Genomic DNA, 22,280 nt, shown 5'->3' on the forward strand with positions numbered 1-22,280 from the left:
TCATTCTCCAGTAGGTACAGTCTATTCTTGTAAGCAATGGTTAAACCTTATACTTCCTTTTTGGCTTCTCTTTCAACTATCATAGGTCTCTTTTCTAGCTCTGACAGGAGGGAGTTGGATTTGCTGGCTGGCTGTTGTGTAAGCATCACCTATACTGGAACTATTCTAAGAGCACAAAACAGGAGGAAACCAGTTGGTAAAACACAATCATAGGCTGACAGGAAATCAGTGACTATTTGTCATTCCTTCCAAAGCAGAGGCAGATACTCAGTATCACCAAATATCCAGCAGAGAGGTTAAATCTCCTCCATGCTGGGATACTCAGAGTTTTACTTCAATGTGGACCATGGCTACTTGGAGGGTCTGGTCCGAGGGTTCAAAGCTGGGATCTTAACAAGTGCAGACTATGTCAATTTAGCACAGTGTGAGACTCTAGAAGGTAAGTGTGCTATTTTGTTTTATTTTATTTAGTAACAAATGCTTTTGCTTAGGCCTTTGAAGAAGGGAAGGTAAAAGACTGAAGTATTTAGAGCTTATCTTAAAAAACAGCGATAACCCTGATGTCCTTTGAAGAACTGTTCACATATCAAAGTTAATAGCTTTCTGTAGAAATTACCCTAGGATTGTACAGGCTGTGATTTGCAAAGCAATCCAAATGATGAGATTTTCTAGTTTACTGATAAGGTTTGGAAATTTCATCCTTAGAGCTCCTATGGAGCTTGGTAACTTTCCTGCAGATTTTAACCATGCTATGGAACTTTTTGAGTATAGAAGTTTCATATCACTTCAACTGGATAAAACAGTTTCAAAAAAGCTTAGCATTTGGTTCTGAGTTTCTCTATCATGTATTACTATTTTAGTACTTTATTAGTCCATAAGTTTTAGGGCAGTGGGGAACATTCTACTTACCAGGAAGTGAAAAGCAAGATTTTTTTCAAGGTGACTTTGCAATAGTAATAAAGAGAACATACACTAGTTTCCAAAACAGCTTTCTGTGGCCAAGACTGGTCATAGCCTGATGAAGAAAGACTTCTTGTACAAAGAATCATATGACATACCTCTAGACTCTTGGCAAGAAAAAAATGCAACAGAAAAATATCATCTTTCTAATGGAACATAAAGTTTCTTTCCCTGACTCCAAAATAAAAGCTATGGCTGTATACTGAAATAATTTCTAGAACATGAAGTATATTAGATTAATTTTAAAGAGGAACAAGAAGAAATAGCAAGCTCCCTCTGTTTAAGCATTGCTTGCTTTGTGTATGCAGTAATGGAATTGGAGAAACGAGAAGTGCAGAACCATACACAAAGGAAGACTGTCTAAACTATTAATACAATAACAACATAAATCTGAAAAGGTTGTTTGCCATTCATCTTGCACATTAAAAATGCATTTAAATAGATACATGTAGGTATGTACCAGTCATCACTATTAAATTCTTCACATACTTAAAGAGATTGTTGTACAATCAACAGGATCTAGACACTATTCAACTAACCAAGTGCATGTACCTGCTTGAGGTGATACGCTGGAGAGATATATCAGCTCTCCATTTTATACGACGGCAGTTTAGACCCACAGAATACACGTATACACTTATTCTGAGAACTGAAATCAATATCTTATGTCAGCTTGACAAAATCAACAGTTTGTGTAGCGTATTTGTACCAGCAGTTGTTATCTATGTAACTTAAAGACTCTACAGACACTCTTGATATTGTATATAATCGTTCAAGTAAAAAAAATCTTGCTCTATGAATATGCAGACTTGAGAAAAAGCTGATAGATGTTCAACAATCTATAAAAGACTCAAAGGACAGAATGATAGAATTATTGAACCTTGTTCTTATTCCACTTGTCTCTGCAGAGGAGCTCAATAAAGGATGTAATAAAAGGCTCCACGAAGAAAAAAAATCCTCATAAAATCCTGGTTAAGTCTGATTAGTGTTTTTTAAAAAAGCTAGACTTACATATTTAGACTTATTTTTGGGCATAATTCTGCATTTTTATTTCTCTCTTAATCTTGCTTACCTTTTTACCCTTTTTTTTTTTTTTCTCCCCCCATGTTTCCATTATGTTCCTTCTTCCTGCATGGAAACCTGTACTGAAATGATGACTATTTCCTAGTATCTGGTTCTGACCACGGAAAGACCAATTCTCTCTGACTTGTCATGTCAACAGTTTTGTGATCACCTATGTAATTTTAAGAAGCAATCAGATTACACTGGTAATGTAAGTTCAGTCTAGTGCAGGAAAATTTAGAGAAATGTTAACAGTTTCAGAGTGCTAGCTGAGTAACGATGTCCTATCCAAGAGAGCATTGATCTAACTTGATAGAGATATAATGGATAGACCATTCAGTGAATAAGGAATTGGCTGGATTATTGCATCCAGGAGGTAGTGGTCAGTGGCTCAATGTTCAGATGGAGCCCAGTGATGAGTAGTCTCCCTGAGAGATCTGTGTTGAAACCAGCATTGTTTAATGTCTTCATCAATGACATACACAGTGGGATTGAGTATACTCTCAACAAGTTTGCTGATGACACCAAGCTGAGCGGTGCAGTTGACAAGCCTGGGTAATGGGATGCCATGCAGAGGGACCCGGACAAGTTCAAGGAGTGGGCCTATGTGAATCTTATGAGGTCCAACAAGGGCAAGTGTAAGGTCCTACACCTGGGTTGGGGCAACCTCCAGTATCAATACATGCTGGGGGTGAAGGGATGGAGAGCAGCCCTGTGAAGAAGGACTTAGGGCTAATGGTGAATGAAAAACTGATTATGAGCCAGCAATGTATGCTCACAGTCCAGAAAGCCAACTGTATCCTGGGCTGCACCAGAAGCAGCATGGCCAGCAGGTCAAGGGAGGTGATTCTTCCTCTCTACTCTAGTCTGGTAAGACCCCACTTGGAGCATTGTGTCCAGCCTTGAAGTCCTCAGCACAGGGAAGACATGAACCTGTGGGAAAGGGTACAAGATAAGTTATCAGAGGGATGGAACACCTCTCCTGTGCAGAAAGGCTGTGAGTGTCAGGGTTGTTCAGTCTGGAGGTTTTAAACTAAAAGATGATGGATTCATATTAGGTACAAGAAAGACATTTTCTCCTATGAGACTGGTGAAACACTGGAACGGGTTGCCCAGAGGTTGGAAACATTCAAAGTTAGGTTGGATGGAGAACTGAGCAACCTGATCTTATTGAAGATGTCCTGCTCTTTGCAGAGGGGTTGAACTAGATGACCGTTAAAGCTATCTTCCAACCCAAACCATTCTATGATTCAGTTATTGCTAAAACAAGCTCAAGTTGCAACCAACATGCATAGAACTCTAAGCAGTACCTGTCGCAGTAAGGCAGAGTGATGTAGGAGTTTGAATTCCCAATGCAGTTCTTTTGATTTAAGTCTCAGTGTAGGCAACCTTATTGCATACTAAGTATACACATGGGTAAATAGGAGAGTAGCTACTGTAGTGATAAATGCATACTTTGCTAACTACATATTAGCTTCCCTTACAGATATACTCCTTATTTCAGCCGGATTTTATCTGGAAATCTAATCAATTAGGGATGCCCAAACCATATAACATTATCCCGATCTATAATTTACAGTATTTTACTATAGCATTTGTACATAATTATGCAACAGAGCAGAGACTGTTCTGATTTGAACACTAAGAAGTTATTCAAATTCTTATCTTCACCTCATGGTGGAAAATGGCTAGCAAAGGAAATTTGACTAATTATTTGATATTATGAAAGCTTCTTGCAACTTCATTGTCTAATCAACTAATTTTCCTCAGTTACTAGGGTGATAAGCTCAGACAGAATATGTCACAGTAGCCCAAATTTCTGGAACAGTTTTTAGGATCTGGCAGTTTCAGGTATAAATCAGACAAAGCCAATCCAGAAATGCTAAGAGAGTGTAAGTCTGCCCTTTGAAGTGCTCTGCTGCAGAAGCCATTTGGAGCCCAGAATCTGAGCCAGGCAAGATGCATTCTTTCCTCTTCGTCAGGTAGCCTGACAACATAATAGCTTTACCTGAGATTTAAATGTTTCATACAAAAACTTAAGATCTTAACAATGTCAAAGGATAAATATTATTGATGCCTATAGGAGTGCAGGAGACAAAACAACTGACGTATTAAAATGGTCCAAGTCAGTGAAAAAGAAACGTGGAACAAACTTGATTTGGAAGGGATTAGGGACTGTGGTAATTAATACTGTGCCTGATGTGGCAAGAAATGAAAGTTGCTGAGGAAACTTCTGACACAGGCACAAATTATCTGCACTTTCCTGCGGCATGCAGTAAGTTTTACTGATAGAAGGCAGTACAAATATGCATTTACTCTATATTAAATCTATGCAAAAAATTTTCCAGTAGAGTATGATGCTTAATATGAATATATAATGTTAGAAATTAACATTTCAAATGCTTCTTTTATTTGGCTTGTAGGTAACATAATGACAGTTTATTCTCATGATCTTCTGTTAATCTAATTCCAGATCTGAAGTTACATCTACAGACTACAGACTATGGTAATTTCTTGGCTAATGAAACTGGCCCTCTCACTATTTCCACCATTGATGAAAAACTGAAAGCAAAACTGCTCACGGAATTTCACTACTTTAGAAACCATGCTTTTGAACCACTTGCCACTTTTCTGAATTTTATCACGTAAGTAATATTACCACATAGCTTACCACATAGATTGGAAAAAAAGCACAGTTAGAATAGTGTAAATTTATGTAGTGTAAATGCATTGTACTAGAATTTCTATTAATAGTCAAAAATAGAAAAATTACTTTGATCCTGCAACATTTACATACATTATTTGTTAATATAAGTTCTGAAAATACATACATATGAAGAGGTGTTGTCTTTGCAACTACTTATTTAAAGAACACAAGCAGATTTTCTCTATGAACAGTGTCAGGAGGAGTCGTAGAGATTGAGAAAAATGGTTATAGTTTTTAAACATCATTTAAGTCAGAGAACTTCCAAAACTAACATTCTGGGGGATGACTAATGCAAAATTAGCAATTTCATGATGTTCAGGACAGTAATTTCATTCCTAGGCATGTGGCAAGTTCTAGACTTTCTTTTAAAGAGGGAAAGACAACACATCATATGCCCATATTTTTTATGCTATTTGAACATTAAAACCAGAAGAACATTGTATTGCTTATTGTAAGATACTTAGATCCAAATCACCTTTTTAAAAAGTACAAGAGCTGTTTGATACCACATAAGTTCTGATCTCAAAACAATCATAAACAGATAAAACTTGTAAATGAATAACTTAAAAGAACTATAAAACAGAGTTCAGCTTTATAACAATGTAATATGGATTAGTGTAATATGGATTAGCAGGATATTTTTCCTAAGTGTCTACTCTTCTTGATCTTATCTTTTTAATACATTAAAACAAGAACAATAGACTGTTTGGGTTAGCTTCAGGGAGCATTTTTATCATAACAGCAAAATAAAGTATCATTATTCTCTCTTTTCACAAGCAGCTGATCAATTTTAGGCTAATATATCAACAGGATCTTAAAGACTGCTGCAAAACAGCTGTGTTCTGTAGATAATGTTTACAGTTTACTTCAGGGAAATGCTAGTGAAAATATAAAAATTATGACAGCTCTTTTCTCATACTGATTGACATGCATGTGTATATATGCATGCACAGTCTCTTCACGAATTGTTTTAATAATGGAGACATTAATTTAAGATATTTGACACAATTGTTAAATCATTGAACTATATTTCATTCCCTCACAGATTTTGTGTGAGATCATATTAATTCTTATATGTCTCTAGCTGCACTCCGAATCAACAATGCAAGACGAAGACTGGCATCCTTGTTATAGGAATCCTAGGTGAATAGTTTTCCTGTTCCCAAGTCACTGACAAAATTCTTATCAGCCTATCTGACAGTAAAATTAGTAAGAAGCTGATAGTAAAATTCTGCTGAAAAGAAAACTTTTTAGCAATAAAGAAATCTATGAGAATCTGTTCCTAATTTCCTCTTTCAAGGACATTTAAAGCTGAGTGAGAAGGCCCTAAGACTGGTCCCCAGTTTTAATGACGAGATTCTCACATGCTGCTTCTCTGTCCAGATGGTGTATCTCACCTATTCCAAAGCAGAGAAGGTTCTAGTTGAAGCCATTTACATTTTGATATCACTTATTGTCATTTGCTATAGCAAATCTACATTTCGCAGCTGTTATGCTTATGCTATGTTCCCATTTCCCCTCACTTAAAAGTGTTTCTTTTCCAAACCATTCATGTGGTTTAAAACAAGCACTCTGTTACTCACTTGCAATTTAAACCTTTTTGTTTGCTTTTGATGAGATATTGATACAGAGCAAATTTACAAACTTGGAAGTACCATGATTGTTTCTGACTTTAGTATTATTATCAATTCACAAACATCCTGGGTTTGTACTGTTTTGAATGAAAATCCACTATAAAGTTCTTTTTCTTTCAAATACAGATACAGCTATATGATTGACAACGTAATTCTTTTAATAACTGGCACATTACATCAAAGGCCCATAGCTGAACTTGTTCCCAAGTGCCATCCACTGGGGAGCTTTGAGCAAATGGAAGCAGTCAGCATTGCCTCAAACCCCATTGAGCTGTTCAATGCAATTTTGGTTGACACGCCGTTAGGTAGGAACATTAAATTATTTCTTATCTTTTTCTTGAAACTACTCATTCTGTATTCTTAAGTATATCTTAGGTTTTCCACTGGTTATGCTGTGTTTTGGTAAACAAAATATGAAGTGTGGATCAATAGCTTCTACATCAACCTTGAGTAGCAGACATAAAGAAAACATGTTACTCAAGAAGTGTAATGGATATCTTTTCTATCCAAAGTAGCCACTGATTTAGAGAATCTAGATTTTTATTTCAACACCTGTATCTATAATTAAAAAAATGTAAGATGAAATCTTGCCTGTCCCTCACTAAGGATCAAGAAGCAGACCGTTACTAATAAATGTTAGATGTTGTGGTAGAACTTAGATTCCCTTTTGGGATTTGGGCATGATTCAAACACAAAGAAAATCCCTATTTTGAAGAATCAAATCTAAAATCAAAACAGAGTAAGGAGAATGCCACATTCTGAAACTGGGATGAAACTCTCTTTAATGTGCTGCAGCAGCTGACATGAACAAAAACTAACAATCTGTGGGACAGTGCTGGGAAGAGTACTGAGAATGAGATGGAATTGGATGGATTTGAATTTACATGACACCATTGTGTGTGCTCAAATACTCTGAGTGGTTTTGGGTTCTGCTTCTCAGAACTGTGGGGGTTGGCCCCCGACAGAAACTAAACTTCTACCCAGCCACATGGTCACTCCCATTCCATCAGCACAATAAGGGGAGAAAACAGATGGAAATAAGGAGCTCTTGGGTTAGGATCATCTACAAAGTACTATTTCAGGCAAAACAGATTCAACTTGGGGAAAATAAACTTGATTTATTGTTGATTAATACAAATAATAAATTACTGATCCAGGCAATAGGAAACAAATAGAAAAGGAAGAAACATTTACATGCTTAGGGAAAAGCTCTTTCCTCTTCCCTTTGCCACTCCTTCACTCCAGGCTCCTCTCCTTTGCTCTCATATTATCACCACAGGTTACTCTCTGTCCCTTTGGAGAGGCAACGAGTGGCACCACGAGCTGAGGGAGTGTACAGTACATGGTGATTTCTCTCTGCCGCTCCTTCCTCCTCACACCTATCCTCCAGCGAGGCCTATCTGTGGGCTGCAGTTCCTGTTAGGAGTATCTACTCCTGGGCAGGTCCTCCACAGACAGCAAAAAAAATAGTTTTAAAACAAGTGAAATAAAACACTCTTTTCACACAGCTGGTAGTAAATTTCTTGATTTTTTCTTTTTTTTTTTTTTTTTGCTAAACAAAGTTGTAAAAGCAGAGAGTAGTGTTAGATCTTTAAAAAGATGAGACAAATTCACAGGCAATGGATCTACAAAGAGATACTAAAGGGAACTGTCTGGGCTACACCCTCTAATACTCTTCATTCAGGATCTGGATGCTGGAAGAGTAGGAGGGGAGAAGACCACCAAACACACCCAGGCTCACACGCTCTCTCTAAATACCATCTTCCATTGACGTCTTTTGAGACATGCAGTACTCCTCTGCCCCATTGGTATACTTTAGGAACAGTGAGGGATTGGCATACTTTTGTCAGTTATGAATACAGTATTTTTAAGCTGTCTAGCTGCACACTTTACTCCTCTGCCTCACTGTTCAAAAGCTTGTACTTTAGCCAGTTCTGCAGAGGACCTGGATGGTCAAAGTCAAAACATAGATGGTCAAGATTGAAGCTTATGCCCCTTTACTAGTTGCAACCTATTGCTTTCTCCCTGATACAGACATACACAAAGACAGAGGGAAAATAGGAAAGAGGATTGTCCTTAACAGTTGCAGAATACCTGCACGATTTAAGACAAAAATTATCTTTTGCGTTCCTCACTAGAAAATCTCCCTAACGTCCAAACCATATACTTCGGAGAAGATTAGGGCTTTCATTAGCATTTCACATCTGATTCTCTCTGGAGATGCAGACTCTGGTTGCAGCACTGATTGATTCCCTTCACAGCAGATTCTCATTAAAAAGGAAGAAGTAGGAGGATAAGGGGAAAATCAAGAGGATTTCTCTTCCTCTCTGTTATTACAATCTTTCTTGTAAAACAGAAACTTCAGATCTGTGCTAATACACTGGTGAATGGCAATAGGCAAGAGATGCATATTATCAGCATGTATATACTGCAACATAATAAACTCTGCTTTCAGCTGCTTTCTTTCAAGACTGCTTGTCTGAAAATGACCTGGATGAAATGAACATTGAAATAATGCGCAACAAACTGTACAAGGCAAGTTCTTGCAACATAACGGTAATGCTTGGGGTTTTTGAAAAGTGTCTCAGGAAAGGAGGTCAGTATCAAAAACTCTGGTTTATGGATGGGGAAACAGAAGTATGGTGATGTAAAGCAAGCTGTCTAAGGTCAGCTGGTTGATGACAAGTCCAGGAATCGAATCCAGCTCCTTTCATTTCTATGCCACTGTTTTCAAATTTTAGGTCTGCATCCAAATTCTAATTTACTATCTCATTAATGAGAGTGCTTTAGATGTCAGGCTAATATCCAGACCTGTTTATTTATGAATAACTCAGTTATCCACCAAAAGCCACTGAATGACTAGCTCCCAAGCAAGCCTAGGCAGACTTTGACTAATATTTTTTTAATGGTAAAGGTTGGTGTGATCTGAAAAGTCTTAATGGTTTTGAGTCTGGCAACATTTTTTTTTTTTTACATAAGGGTTTTGTATAATTTTCTTCCTTTTTCCATTATCTTTAGCATTGCTACAGCACAATGCTGTAAGGATATGCATCTAGCATATGCCGTGCATTTTCAAAGTACTCTACAAATATTAGTACACAGGTCAATACTTTTAGGATAGTCTCTTTAAAGGCTATACATATTTCATTCCATTAATGTTACCTCCTGGCACATTCTCTCAAAATTATTTGTTATCTTTCTTTCACAGTGGATGGCTCAGACTACAGGAAGTATTCTTATGGTGATCTGATTGCACTAGGGGAGAAAAAAAAAATCTGTTTGTCTTATAAATGATATTTAAAAATTCCCAAGACAATATTTGATATTTAAATATTCTTCTACTTCTTATTCAAAACAACATCAGTTATGCCCAAGTATTTTAATTGTCTCTCAGTACTACTAGTTACTTGTTTTCCATTTGATAACCTACATATTTGATTCTTGTATCCTATGTGGATGACCATACATTTACACTTACTATTTTTTTTTTCTCACTCTTCTAAGTACCAAGGGAATCATTCTGAAAATATATCTAAATTATTAATATATCCTTTCTCCTCTGCTTCAGCTCTCAATGTGATCAATTATATTTCAGTTCTACTATCAGATAGCACTATACAGAACCTAATGCAAATTCCATGCGGCAGATTCCCCTTGAGATGTCTCTACTCAAAATTCACTTAATTGCATAGCTGGTGACAGCGTCTTTTAACAAGGTTGTGTGAAGTTTTTGCAACTCCATTTTGAAAACATAAAGGCAGTATTTGAAGACAATATTCTGGGGGATGTAAAGGCAGGGTCAACAGCATCTCTGAGATATTTAGTGTCCTTCCTGTGCAGGTATTTTGAAATGGGTACTAAGATAGAATTCTTAATAGACCAGAGGGCTGCACTGACCAGTATTACAGAAGCTTTGTTCTCTGTTTTGTCCTAATCCAGGGTTTAGGATAGAGCAGTAGGGATTAGTTTGTGTATCCTCATAGTGCTGGCCCAACAACCATGGCATATTCCCAAATCCCCTCCTCCACACTATAAATGTAGAGTTTCCTTCTGCCATCTGTTTATTATGCAGTAGAAAGTCCATGGAGTTCAAGAAGTTCCTTCTTTATAGAACAAAGAAAACGTAATATTTGTCATATAACAATTTTTAAAAGCATTTGAACCCAATTTTAATTTGTTATTTTAATAACAAGATACAAACATTTTAATATTTCAACATTCAATCCAGTAAAATAATTAAGAACGTACTTAAATTCATAGGTAGAATTGTCAAAGTTAATGGGAGTATTTAAAACCGAGATTCATGATTATGTGCAATGCTAGTCCAGGTCTTAAGTATATTTAAAATATTTCTCTTCTTCTTTCATGTAGTCTTATCTTGAGGCATTCTACAGGTTTTGTGAAAAACAAGGTGGTACTACAGCAGAAATAATGAGACCTATTCTTGAGGTAAGAAAAATTCAATCTTTGTACATGACAGAACTCCTCAACTCTTTCATAATTAAGTTGTTTTGTTTCTCCTATTTTTTCTCTCTCCATTTGCAAAGTCACTTGTCAAATGTTTGCCTCTCCTCTGAATACTATTTTTTCTAAGTTGGAACTAAGACTTCATTCTAAGATGACTTTTACCTCGTGACTAGAGAAGCAGCTAGTCCATTACCAGGGATGAGTTAGCCTCAGTTAATATTTTTATATTAACTGCTGCTAAGACTACTGCTCAAACTGCTGCCCCTCAAGACTTTTATATGTTAAATAGAAAAACTAAAAAAGTGGATTAGTCTTACAACTCCTAGCTCAAAATTAAATTTGAGATAATTAAGGTCTGACATTACTGTATGTTTACTAATTAATAATCATTAAGCTTCATGGCATTATTATATTTACTTACTTTCCTATTAAAATTAATGAAGTTAGAGTTCAGTGACCTTTGAAACTAGCGTCAAACAGAAAAGTCCAACATTCCCTGTTTTATTTTTGTCTCAACTCAGAAGACTTTAATGTTTATTTTTTCCATGACATACAAAATTCCTAACGTTCTCCTCCCCAAAGCATACCTGCAGCTTAGCGAAGGATATTTTTGTGTATGTTATTGTACTAAAAGATGCAGGAATTCCTAAAATTTTGTTCTCAGCATTTAACTCCATTTTTTTCCCCCATGTGGTTTATGCCAATTCTTTGCAGAGTTTGAGACTCAGATCACCCATTTGCTTTCAAGTGTCTTTTTTCCAGATAAGCAAAACACTCTGGAAATGGATCAAAATTTACCAGGTTCTGATGACATCACACTAAAGGTTTGCATTATAGGAGAGAGATGATAACCCTGGGAGCTCACCCTTCAAGGAAGAATGAGCCTAAATTACATCCTACAAAACAATGTCCTAAAAGGGAATGCAATTTGTATGTTATTTAACCAGTCACAGTATTTCAGTTTATGTTCTAAAGAAAATATTCTTAAGTTAAACTGACCAGAAATAAAGTATTCTGACAATTCTTTTCTGAAAAATAAAAAAATCAAGAGGTTGGCTGTCAGAGGTAAAGATATTTCCCACAGTTGAATCAGATTTTTCAGAAAGTGCATTTTTAGCTAGAAATTCATGCTCTGAAAAGATTACTTACAAATGTTAGTTTAAGCATCTAGTAAAACTCTCTACTAGTGGTAACAGTTTGGTTTATGATAAGCTGCTTAAAAATCCCTTATATCATTCAGGGGATAAACTTTTTTGTGTCAGATTTCCTTTCAATAACATTTTAATAATCTGAAGACACACATAGAGCAGATCACCAATGGCTGAATTCACAAAAAGCCAAAGTTTAATTATTCAAAAGAATATTTGCTATTTATTGTCTAATCTTATATGTAAGACTACCAACTTGATGCTATCAGAATGAGGCTGAGCTATTTAACTCCTCAACTCCTTGACCACCAGTCATGGAGACAACTTTCAAAGTACTGAGATGTCTCTTCCACCATGAGCAAAAAATGTTGCATGTTTAAGCCCGGATCCAGCAAGAAACTGAAGAATTGAATTGCAGCTAGTACTGTGCCTGTTATTAGGGCCTACGCTAAATTTCAAGTAGCAGATGTGCTATTTCAGTTTCCCATATGGAAATTGTCATCCTGACTCCACCTCGACCTGCAACAATCAAAAGGCTCAAATTACCAAGTAACTGCCTCATGGCCTTGCTTACTATGAAGGATCTCACGTGCTAATACTTTGATGAATTGAGAAGTCTGTATGGCTGGGATTGATCCTGCAATTTTATCAAACTAAGAGACACCAGAAATAGGCCCCAAACCTGCTAGCATTAGTAGCAATTGCACCTGAGCATGATTTTTACTCAACAAAATATTACAAATATATCAGTTAGATTCTACATGGCTTTAACATGTGAAAAAACCAAAGCATTTGTCTTCCCCAAACAGTTAACCTAGAGCAAATTTACCTATTTGTATTAATAAGGAAAGTGAAATTTGGTCCTATTATTCATTACCTAGAAATCTTTTCGAGCACACTTATTTTCTTCTCATTATTTCTCTATTGTTTACTCATTTTCCTTACTCTGAAGTCAGTTCCAGAGGGCAGCTGGGTCCTTGTTACAGTGTGTTTCAGTACACAGGAGTAGGTTCTATGAATATGTGCTTAACTGTTGTAGAATTGTGTTGCAACCACAGTCTTAGTCAACAGAAAAGAGTATCTTTCTGCTTAAAACAGTTAAAAATTTCACAGCATAAGAAATTCTGCAAGCTGCCTAACGTGTGCTTACACTGTATGTGCTTCACTTGGAAGATTTTCCTGCCTAATCCCTGAAATAAGGAAGGATTTTGCTGTTCTTACAACATGAAAGCAAGTAGTAAAAGAAAAAAGCAAGCCGTAGTAAATTTAGATGTCAAGGCAGAAGAACAGTTTTAAACCAGACAGAAGCGAATAAGATTATTTTTATTTACCATTATATTTCTAACTCAAACTCTAAGAATGGCAAGTGAAATTTTGCCTTGTATGAAAGAACAACCTAAGATCTAGACATGGCAATGACTTTTAGTCTACTGCTGCAAGGAAAATACAGATAGTACAGGCATTTAATCTTGGCAGAAGAAATATAGTGTTTGATTCCACGTGTTAAAAATTAACTGTTATTTGAAACACTTGAAAACTTTAACTTGGCAAGTAAACAGCCCCATCCATCTTACGAAATTATTGTTTTAAATATGTACATTCAGAAACAACTTTTTTTTTTTCAGAATTTATATTCAACCTTTACTCTCAACAGCACTCTGAGTTACCATGGAACAGTACTATTCATTCTTGGTCTTTTCCTGTATTTTATTATTATTTACAAAAGTATCTTTTCATAACTTTGGAAGGGTGTGTAAGGAGGTTTTTTGCTTGTCAACATCTGGGTAACTAAGTAGAGAAATGAGGAAGTAGAAGAGATTATATTTTCAGTACAAAAATCACAGAATAAAAGCTGTGCTTGCAAAACACTGTTTGATTTTCTAGTTAAAATTTAACAAGTACTTCATAGAATCATAGAATCATAGAATGGTAGGGTTGAAAGGCACCTTTAGAGATCAACTAGTCCAACCCCCTTGCCAAAGCAGGTCCATTTGCAAATAAGGGATGTTTCTAATGCTCTGAAGTCCACTGAAGTTTCCATTGTTTAGCTTACTGGAAAAAAAAAAAAAAAACAAACAACACATCACCACATTAATTTATTTCAAGATCTCTAAAAACACTTCTTTATTCTTTGTTTTGCATATTAAGTTTGAGGCAGACAGGCGTGCCTTTATCATCACCATTAATTCCTTTGGCACTGAGCTGAGTAAAGATGACCGAGAGAAGCTGTATCCAACCTGTGGAAAACTGTATCCAGAAGGCTTACACCTGTTGGCCAATGCAGATGACTACGAGCAAGTGAAGAGTGTTGCAGATTACTATGCAGTACGTAATCTGATTCCTCAAAACAAAAAGATACAAGTACTTAACATCACTTGATGTCAGAAAAATTTCAAAGAGTATTCTCATAAGTTAAAAGCATTTTTGAGAGATAAAAATATCAGCAAAGATAGAAAAGGTCCTATAAAAACCTATGTGGAATCAAAGGCATGTGATGTGAAGACATAAGACGTATTACTACCTGAATGCAACACAATTGTTCCTCTTGTAGTAAGCAAAAGTCTTCCTACTTCATCGACTCAATTTGAGTTTCACTTCACAGATGCTGCCTCCAAGATTTTGGAACAAAATGAGATGAACAAAAAATTCACATGAAAATCTGGTTTATTGCTAGTGCACCACAAAAATGAGCATCTGAAAAGTTTTTTTTTAATCACTGATTGAATCAAAGAAGTAGATTAAATTATTAACATTGATACAACTTGTGCTGTTATTGAATATGAATCAATCTGCAACTCCTACTCTTTGAATTAACTGTGGTACTCTTGACTACCTGTAATATTTAAGTTACCTTCAAGTAGGTACACAAAACAAAATGATATCTGGTCTATCTTTTTTTCCACAGAAGAAATTGAGCTGGAGATGCATAAACAGAACATTAGAAATGTGTCACCATGTTAATGTGGTATAGAGCAAGTCTGTTCATGTGGTGATGGGATATTTAGATGAATTTGAGAAGTATTATACTAGACCTATACTGTACTGCACTGCTACTCCATAGGAAAAATAAAAATAAATAAATCCACAGAGGAGAAAATTATTCAGAAATACAACACATAAGAAATTAAGTCAAATATATCTGCAGAGAATATTCCAGGATAATATATCATACTAATGCATTTAAATACAATATTAATGCAGATAAAGCAAATCCAGCTGACTACTGGAAATAAAATGAGACACCATGTGAGGATCAGAGTTCAGGGTTTTGGCTCCATTTACAGCTCTGGCTCTGATGGACGCTATTTGTACAAGTTCAGTGCTCTCTGTCCAAAGGAGTGAAAGGTCATGTTTCATTCTACAATAAATCTCTTTTAGTGTTTCTGTGAATTACTTCACGTTGTAAAAAAAGACAGTTAAGAAACACAAGAACAAATGTGATTTTTCTTTCTTTTCCTGACTATATGATTTTAGCTTTTGATTTATTTAGAACTGTAATCTAAATGGGAGTTCTTCTACACAGAAAAATTACTGAACATAGAGTAACCAATAAAGTAATGTAAGCTATCTGTACTGCACAGAATGCAAAAGTACTTTATTTTCATTGGGCGGTTATCTATGCTTTTAGGAATACAAGGCTGTGTTTGAAGGTGTAGGGAGTGGCACTGGAGAAAAGACACTGGAAGATGCATTTTTTGAACATGAGGTGAGAGCTTCTGACCTTAGAACATCAAAATGAAAGTTACACATCTGGAATAACATTTAAAATAAGAAAGAGGTGCTAGGCTTTTGTTTCCACTATCCTGAATCATGCAGCTTTGCATTTAAGAGCATAGTATTCTATGGATGTCATCATTTGTTTGAATCAAAAATAGAAGGATTTATTTTTTTAAATAAAATAAATCCAAGGACATTCTTTTGAAGACTAGTTGTAGAACTGTCAGCCCTGATAGTCTATACTAAAGCCATCTCATATAAACTGCTTAACGAAAATTCCTCTCAATAGTCTACTGAAGAAGGTATTTCACCACTGTTCTTTACTTGCCTGTAATGTTGCTGTAGTCTATTAACAAAATTAATTCACAGATGACATTTTAATTATATTTACACTTAGAGGTTCCTAAATAAAGTCATGGTTGCAAATTTGCATAGAAATCTTGATCTTAAAAGCTACCATTTCAAATTCTCATTTGCATTTCTGTGTATTTTACCATAACACTTGTTTCTTCTTTTCCACAGGTTAAGCTGAATGTGCTTGCATTCAACAACCAGTTTCATTTTGGAGTGTTTTATGCCTATGTAAAGTTAAAGGAACAAGAATGCAGAAATATTGTGTGGATAGCTGAATGCATTTCTCAGAGACACAGGACCAAAATTAACAACTACATTCCAATTTTCTAAATCTAAGAATTTATAATCCTACTATGCCTGAAAAGATGTTTTATTTCCTAGAACAGAAGAAAACTTATTTCAAAAGTTAACTCTTATTAGATGTTTGAAATGGTATTAGTGATCATCTGTATGTGAAGCAGTGTAAGAAAAAGTAATGTAATTAGAGATATCAGTACTTTATAAGGAAATATTTATAGGTTTATTAATAGGTTTTGTTGGTATATTTGTTCTCACTGCATCTACTTTAATTGAATTGATCAATAAAAACTCCCTGCAAGTCTTTATCTTTTGTGGATGCAAGCTTTATATCAATAATGCTTGAAAAGCTGTGTAATGCCTTACTTTTGAATTAATGGTTTTTTCAAAGGGCCAGATAAGAAACTACTTCTGTCTTACACTTCTGGTCTTCATGTCATGCAAGACTGTATGAAGGACTTAATACATAAATAAAAGAGAAACTTTAGAGTTACTCTGACTCTCCTCAGGGAAGCTCAAGAGAGAGCTTCCTTAACCTAACTGTGACACCTCTCTGCAGCTAAGTGTAAATAAGCACCTTCATTGTCATTAAAATGTTTTCATTTATTCCTTTATGGTCACATAAGGAGCATTGTGGGTGTCAAACCATGGGTATCTACTCCACAGCAATACAAATATCACCTCCGAGCACACCAAAGACACTGTTTTCATGTATGCTCTAGGGAAGATTATGAAACATGAATGAGAATACCAGCCAACTCTGTATCAGTTTTCTATCAGACACAAACAACACCAGCTCTGTGCTATTTGAAGACCTGGCTAAGATCAGTAACTAAAAATAGCGTGAACAGTTGAAGCCAGATTGTAGAAGGACAAGATTAACTGCTAAAAAAAAGGAAGGGGTTTAAAAGCTTTTTCAACCTTCTTCCATCCTGCTCCATACAAAAATGTGCCCTTTTATCTTTGAAACAGGCCATACCTTTATTTTCTACATTACTCCTTAGTTTCAAGCTGCACACAGCAAATCTCAATCTTCAGCTGAATATGCCGCCAGTAATACGATACAGAAATAAAATCAATTTCCTGCTGAGTAGACAGGAAAATAAAATATATCTGATGTCAGCACCTTGGAATTATGGAAAACATTCAGGCATCACGGTTTTAAGAACTGAAATATATCTTTTTCTATAATACATACAAATGCACATGCATTCATACATAAAAATGGAAAACTTTCCCATTCTTATAGTTAAAACCACACTTCTTAAATTGTAAACATAACCAAAGGGTAATATCCCGGAACATCCCATACTGAGTTAACAGAGAATTGAGAAGATTTTAAATATTTTGCTGTATTGTGTATTATACAGAACCTTACATCAATACTTTAAAACACACTTTCAAGGAGTCTCCTTTAGAAATAATTAAGTAGAAATTTTTTAAAAAATTACTAAAAAGATGTAGGTGTATAAGAAAACAACACAAAACTTGTTTCCATATTGAGGCTTCTTTGTTTAGTAGAGCTACTAATTTAGAAGCTAAAAAAAAAAAGAAAAAAGAAACTGAACTGTAAGATTTGTGGACTGCAATTTCATTTTGACACATATAGTATGTGTAGTTCCTTCCTTGCACTGCTTTTATTGTCTTGCGTTTCTTGATTTTTATTTCTCAGTCTAATCTGTGAGCAACAGTTTCCAGTTCACACCTATATTGTAAATTGTATCACAAACTATTTCACAAATTGGAGTGAAAATGTAAAAGGGCTACATTTTCTCAAGTCTGCTTTCTGTATTTTTCAGTAATTACTTTAAAAAAAAGTCATGAGCAAGAGAATAACAAAGTCAATTGGTGTGCGACAGAGAAACTGAATTCATACAATTCAGCACAGTGCATAAATACTTTTTCTGTACTGATAAATGAAACCTCCCTACTTGAACAAAACAAATCAGTTGGCTTTCTGCCAAGAATTTTCTGAAGTGATTTGAAGGGGAAAGAATCTGCTCTCCACCCTAAATCATTCTGTGCCAGGGAAGATATGCAGCTGCTAATGCTACAATCTGTGGATATGGTTGGCTCAGAAAAAAATAAGCAGGAATTGCAGCTTACGTGACTTGTGTTGTCAGCAAAACGGGTCTTTGGACCACAGAAAGGACAGCATCAGAGTTGTTTGATGCCTTTTTCAAAACAACTTTCCAGATATCTGCTAAGTAATGACAGGATGTACTAGGTAAGATTATATTCAGTTTAAGAATATGCAAGAGAAGCAACAGGATAAGAAAGGAATTAGGACTTTAAAGTTCTAAGTCCTCAAATAGCTATATTTTTTCTATATATAATATAATTTACATAACTCTCTTGTTAGTAAATTATTCTTCATGCTGGCCTGTATAGATATATGTTGAGATATATATATATATATATACACACAAATCATATTAAAAAAAGGGTCATTTAGCATCCCTAACAAGATCAAGATTTTATACTTGAAGGCTAGATCACAGAACAACTACTATAAGCATCATTAACTCCTTAATGATAAAGCTAACTTGCAGGATATGGGAACATGGAGCAATAAGCTACTTTTCATGTATTTCCTTATACCTCCCTAAAACCAGGAACTTGTGTTCACACTCTTAAATGGCTATGCCTATCCAGACAGACTTGTTTGATGTGATTATGCTGACTATGCCCTTTTGCCATTGTCTTCAATGAGAGCTGAAGAGGAGGACTGGGAACAAGCTTCTGGTGATCTCTAAGAGCTCTGAATCTGTCCCATCATTTGCTGTAGCTCAGGTTTGGTGTGCTTGCCATCTGCTCACAAATAGCTGAGCAGCACTGAACTATGAACGGACTAGGTTGCAGTGTTTGAACCACTTCCCATACCCAGTTCCTCCTTCCTGCACAAATGACAATTTATGATCACGTTAGGAATTGAAGATTTATAGAATGAATCATGTCAGGGGTGTTCCAAAGACTAGCTTGGACTCACAGTCAGTTGATGATAATGGACTCTTTTAGTATGTGTCGATCAAAACCAACATGACTTTCAGGTAACACAAAAAACAGTCCAATACCATACTTAGCTTATTCTGCACATTTAAGGATATTAAAGCTAATACTGTGTAACTTAATTACCTTTCATACATGACAATATGATCGTTTCTGTTTTTACTAAGTATGCCAAAGTTACAGAGTATATTTGATTCTTCAACAACCCTGAGATCAAATCAGCAGATCCAAAGTATGTGGATTGAGTGATAAGTGGCCATCATTTGGATTTGCATCAGAATTATAAAGCTGTTAGCATGAAGATTAGTAGTTTAAATAAGAGGTAAGATTAAGTCCAGTGATGTGCTGGTCAGCTGGTTTGCTCTACCAAAGAGTGTGGAGAAGCACTGTAGTATAAATCACGGAAAAAAATAAGTGATAAATGGAAGTAACATGTACCAAGCAGTTAAAAGAGTTTGCAAGATACAAAAAATCCTCTCAAACACATAGACTAGAAATCAATATATTGGGATAGTTCTTAAATAAGAAAGAGCAGATAAGAAATGAGTTTCACACTTTAACTATTTATATTTATTGGGACTTTCAATTAAAAAAAAATAAAAATTCTTACCCACATAGTTCAGCTGGCAGTGTTAATGCAAACATTCCAGATGTGAAACACTCACTGACAATCTCAATTTAGCATGCAAGCCATGAAAAATGAATGCTCCATTTTGTATTAGTTTGGAACTTTTCCAGGAGTAAAAAGAATATAATTGTTCTGAAAGTATGTAACAGATAACTGAAATAAATAAAAGTCACAAGCCTACCAACAGATACTGTTTTTATAGCATAACATCTGCTAAAATGAAACTTTGAAGTTCTAGCTCTCTTGGAAGATATATGCCTGAAGCACTAACTTTAAAAATGAGTAAAAATACAGCCTTGTAAGGAGGGGATTACTGCACAATTTCTGTTTATTTTTTTATTTTTATTCCATCTTTGCAATTATTGTCTCACTCTCAATCATGGTGGAATCTGTCACCAGCATTTTAAAACCCTGTTGAAATCTTTGATGTTTGATACTGACATATAGCAGTGAAATTTAAGAGGAAAATATCATACAGAGCAGTATATGTTAGTTACCAAGGAAATGCTAACAAGGTGAAAATAGTTGTTATATTTCTGAAATGGAAGAAAAAAAGCAGTCATTTCTACACAAAGAACCTTTTAACTTTGCTGTATATGTCTCTGCACACACAGTCAAAGTTGCAACATGTTAATCTCTGGCAGCTCTGGGACAGTCAGTGAAACCCTCACTGGCACAAGGATACAAGGAACTCACTAATGCTTTTAAGCATTACTTAACAAAAATGTAATATATGGAAGTCCATTACTTGTTGTCACTTGCTACTTATAGCAAATAGCAGCCACTCAGAGTCAGTTTGAAAAGGAGCATGTAGAAGTTGCAAGGTCCTTCATAAGATAATGGCTGTATTTTCTTGTTTTCCAATCTAGAAAAACTAAGTATTCTTATCTCATCAGTATTAATTTGAAAATGTATATACTGCTTTTCTTTTGTGTCACATTGTTCTTTAAACTTGGGTTTTGTCATGTGCACATGTAGTACACACACACACACACACACACAGATGTGTACACTGGCTACTGAGTTCTTACTGAGTCACACATCAGCTAGAAACTGAGAATCAGCACTGGGTAAATCAATATAGAACAAAAAACCCCACGTTGCTTCACAACGCATTTTTCCAGTGCAAATGTAAAGAACCAGTGCAAATGTAAAGAACAATAAAAACATTTGAAATATTTGTAATAAAATTCATTCAAATAAAATAAAGGCATCTCTTGCATTTTTCAACTAAACTGATTTAGATTATTCTCTTCACATCACACAGTACAAGAGGCAAATGAGAGCAATCAAATAATTACAGGCATGATCTAAGCTCATAATAATTCTTTATATCGATAACAACACTTAAGTTCAGCTGAGCCCTACACCAGTGTTGTTTACAACCTCTGAGTATATTAACAAAAAAAACCCAAAGAAGCTTGACTATGGCAGAGTTTGGGGAAAAAAGCTGTCCCTTATCAGGAAAAAACAGGAAACAAAAGACAAAGAGGCCACATATTCGCTGTCCTTATTAAGGAAATTTTACAAATACGAAAAGTTGAAATTATTCTTTTAGAAAGTCTCCTCCTTCAATGAGAGCTTTGATAGAAATGGCTTAATTTAGTAGCTAGCAACAGGACAAGGGGTAATGGGGTGAAGCTGGAACACAAAAAGTTCCACTTCAGAATAAGAAAAAAAACTATTTCACTGTGGGGGTGAGGGAGCAGTGGAACAGGCTGCCCAGAGGGGTTGTGGAGTCTCCTTCCTTGGAGGTCTTCAAGATCCGCCTGGACATGTTCCTATGCGACCTGACCTAGGTGAACCTGCTTCTGCAGGAGGGTTGGACTAGATGATCTCTAAAGGTCCCTTCCAACCCCTGCCATTCTAAGATTCTAATGACAGCAAAAGATAGGATCAAACCATCATAACTATTACAAACCCAAATTGTTTTAACTATCATCTGTTACATGAAGAGGGAGTACTAACACTGTTACAAGCCTGCAGAAGCCAAAGGAGCCAAAATAAAACAGATTATGTTTATTTATAGCAAATATTATGACTTTTGTAGATATATGAAAACCACAAACAAATTCCAAATTACTCTAAACAGTATGTTACACATTTATTTTATGGCAACAAAAGTTAATAAATGATTTAACAAAAGCATATGAATACATACAGAAAAAGGTACTGTAGGTTAACAGCCCACTACTCTGTTCTTACGGAAAAAAAATATAATGCTCCTACTTAATTCAGGGATAGCAGGGTTAGAACCTGTAAGTTGAGAAGTATTGTGCTAGATAGTTAACCAGCAT

The 22,280-nt window shown here is 35.5% G+C and overlaps 1 protein-coding gene across 1 annotated transcript; it reads left to right on the plus strand.

Moving 5' to 3' along the window:
* Positions 1-309: 309 nt before the first annotated feature.
* On the plus strand, positions 310-16,424 carry ATP6V0D2 (ATPase H+ transporting V0 subunit d2). Its single transcript, XM_010203016.2, has 8 exons — positions 310-439; positions 4,496-4,667; positions 6,490-6,668; positions 8,819-8,898; positions 10,735-10,812; positions 14,127-14,303; positions 15,607-15,684; positions 16,218-16,424. The coding sequence occupies exons 1-8, from the start codon at positions 310-312 to the stop codon at positions 16,377-16,379; spliced, it is 1,056 nt and encodes a 351-aa protein (XP_010201318.1). The 3' UTR covers positions 16,380-16,424.
* The last annotated feature ends 5,856 nt before the right edge of the window (positions 16,425-22,280 follow it).

This window comes from Colius striatus, chromosome 4, assembly GCF_028858725.1.
Source record: "Colius striatus isolate bColStr4 chromosome 4, bColStr4.1.hap1, whole genome shotgun sequence".
Taxonomy (NCBI): Eukaryota; Metazoa; Chordata; class Aves; order Coliiformes; family Coliidae; genus Colius; species Colius striatus.

Bases quoted from the DNA above. Each gene is read 5' to 3' on its own strand.
- ATP6V0D2 (XM_010203016.2), top strand. From the start codon at position 310: ATGCTGGGATACTCAGAGTTTTACTTCAATGTGGACCATGGCTACTTG. The intron at 440-4,495 runs GTAAGTGTGCTA...ATCTAATTCCAG, and splicing joins ACAGTGTGAGACTCTAGAAG to ATCTGAAGTTACATCTACAG. The intron at 14,304-15,606 runs GTACGTAATCTG...CTATGCTTTTAG, and splicing joins GTGTTGCAGATTACTATGCA to GAATACAAGGCTGTGTTTGA.